Here is a 2,734-nt window from a genome sequence, read left to right on the forward strand (position 1 = left end):
GGAGAGGGATGTGTGTGTGTGTGTGTGTGTGTGTGTGTGTGTGTGTGAGTGTGTGTAAGTGTGTGTGCGTGCGTGTATGTGTGGTGTTTGCGTGTGTGCGTGGGGGTGTATGTGTGTGTGTGTGTGTATTTGTGTGTGTATGTGTGTGTAAGTGTGTGTGTACGTGTGTGTAAGTGTGTGTGTGTAAGTGTGTGTGCATGTGTGTGCATGTGTGTAAATGTGTGTGTACGAGTGTGTGTGTGTGTGTGTGTGCGCGCGTATATGATATGCATATTCTTCCATTGCTCGGTCTGTCTACCTATCGACCTGCCTATCAATGTTTATAATCACCTATTTACCTATCTATTTATTCATCATGTTCATCTAAACGTGTGGTTGCCTTCCTGTTTATCTTCCAGGTTTGGTGAACAAGCAGAAGGCGACGTATTGGATTGGATTGCACGATCGACATAAAGAAAACGTGTTTCAATGGCTCGATGATGATGTGAAGGTATGTCCTTTAGAATCTGTTATAGTACACTCGATTCTTAGTTTGGAAACAGATCACGGTTATATAAATTATATTGATGTGTGTTTCAATGGCTCAATGAAGATGTGAAGGTATGCCCTTTAGAATCTGTTATAGTACACTCGATTCTTAGTTTGGAAACAGATCACGGTTATATAAATTATATTGATGTGTGTTTCAATGGCTCAATGAAGATGTGAAGGTATGTCCTTTAGAATCTGTTATAGTACACTCGATTTTTAGTTTGGAAACAGATCACGGTTATATAATATATTGATGTGTGTTTCAGTGGCTCAATGAAGATGTGAAGGTAAGTCCTTTAGAATATATTATAGTACACTCTATTCTTAGTGTGGAAATACAACACGGCAGCAAACAGTATACATAATTCCTAATGTACCAGGTGGACAGAAAAAAGGTTGTCCAACAGAACGCCAATAAAACCGTTATGTATAAAAGTGAACACACCAACATTTGCAGAAACGTGGAACATTCATCCGGATTTATTATATATTAATAATGTTAGAATATGACTGACTCAAAGCTACAAGATATCTTCCAGGTACCCCCCACTTTCGAGGAAAAAAACATTCTGACACGTTGAGTGAAATTGACAATCAGGCGTTGACACTGCTTGCGGAAAATCTCTACCATGCCCTCCGTGATGGTTTCTCTCAAGTCTTGGATGCTTTCGAAGGTTTTTCCTACTCATTGTGTCCTTCAAACACCCCTAATGGTGAAAGTCCGATGGACTCAGGTCCGGATCTTTTGGGGTTCAATTGTGCTCAGTCGGACAGGCTGTCCTGTAAACATAATGGTTATTGGCCTTGCCCAGAACAGCTCTGGCGTCACGAGGAGCAGCCCTATCGTCCTGGGAGTGCTGGTTCTTTCTGCCTTCATAATCACAAATCCTAGTCCAAAGCTACCCAAGAAACAAGATAAGATGACAAGGTATTGGTCAGAAGTAATCCAATCACGGACCACCTTAACCATTTCAAGAGTGCGTTATTCTTACAGGCTGCCTTCCATGTGTTACTCGGGGCTTAGAATTCAATTTCTTACTTTCTATGAACCAAAATCTTTCAAAATTTGTAGCCCATTGCAAAATGGACTTTTGGCTTGGAAAAGTATGTTTGTGGCAGATATCTATCCCGTATTCCCGAGCAAAATAATGCACAAGGCGATATAGGAGATTTTGTTTGCTGATCTGAATGGAGAAGCAAGTTTACAGGGATGAATTGCTTTATTAACTTTCCGTTGTTCAACAGCAACTGATTTAAAAAAAACAAAAAAATAATCCTGATGTATAGTCTAACTTTCGGTTAATTTTGATTTCAACTGAGTCATATACAAGAAAGTTATTAACATTTCTTGGAGCGAACCTTTTTCTTGTCAGCTCGTATTCTAGGCTCCAGGATAATGGTAACAACACTAGCAAACGTTCTACCTTTGAAGTTGTTGGTAAAAGTCTACTTGAGGAATGCACACTCACAAAAGAGGGCAATGAACAAACGCTCGCTTTCACGGTATTTCTTCGCAGAAGTTTCCACATTTCCAAAACGATGTCTTGGCTTATCGGCAAATTTAGTCTCTATGAAGCTTCCTTTTTAGCCTCCTCAGCCTCTCCTACTACTATTTCATCGCATAACCCCCCCCCCCCCAAAAAAAAACCCCCCCCAACAACAACCGCATGTTCCCCATAAAGGCTCTTTGAAGCAGTTAAATGTGCAGTCATACGGGAGGTGGGCTCTTGTGGTCTGGAGGTACAGTGTTTGCGTCTCATTCAATAGGTACCGGGTTCGAAACCTGACGGCAACGGAAAATGTTTCTTTTCTAACATGTCTCCTTTCACCCCCTTTCTTGTTGCTAATAATCTTATAGGAATTAAGAATGTTGTTAACAATTTTATATGAATTAGGAGTTTTGTTGTTAATAATTTTATATAAATTTAGAACTTTGTTGTTAATAATATTTTTTTGGTCTCTTTTCATCATATTTGCAGACACCTTTCACTTACTGGACTCCCGGAGAGCCGAATAACTCAGGTGGAAACGAAAACTGTGCCGAGCTTGTGTCAGATAAACAAAATCACTGGAACGATGGCGTATGTGAGAGCAGACTTCGTTTCATATGTCAGGCTCCCACTGGTGTGTACTTTAAGCTTTACCAACAACAAAAAGTAATGTTTATTTATATGAAGGGCGGGGGGGGAAAATATGGTTAGGG

The 2,734-nt window shown here is 40.2% G+C and overlaps 1 protein-coding gene across 1 annotated transcript in view; it reads left to right on the plus strand.

Moving 5' to 3' along the window:
- LOC101855487 (C-type mannose receptor 2) overlaps nucleotides 1-2,734 on the plus strand; it is a gene marked incomplete in the record, with an annotated part of 46,681 nt that overhangs the window by 11,855 nt on the left and 32,092 nt on the right. Inside the window, 2 exon segments of the mRNA XM_013082063.2 lie at nucleotides 399-490; nucleotides 2,511-2,655. Coding sequence (XP_012937517.2) covers nucleotides 399-490; nucleotides 2,511-2,655 — 237 coding nt within the window.

The sequence above is a fragment of the Aplysia californica genome, unplaced genomic scaffold (assembly GCF_000002075.1).
Source record: "Aplysia californica isolate F4 #8 unplaced genomic scaffold, AplCal3.0 scaffold00157, whole genome shotgun sequence".
Classification (NCBI taxonomy): domain Eukaryota; kingdom Metazoa; phylum Mollusca; class Gastropoda; order Aplysiida; family Aplysiidae; genus Aplysia; species Aplysia californica.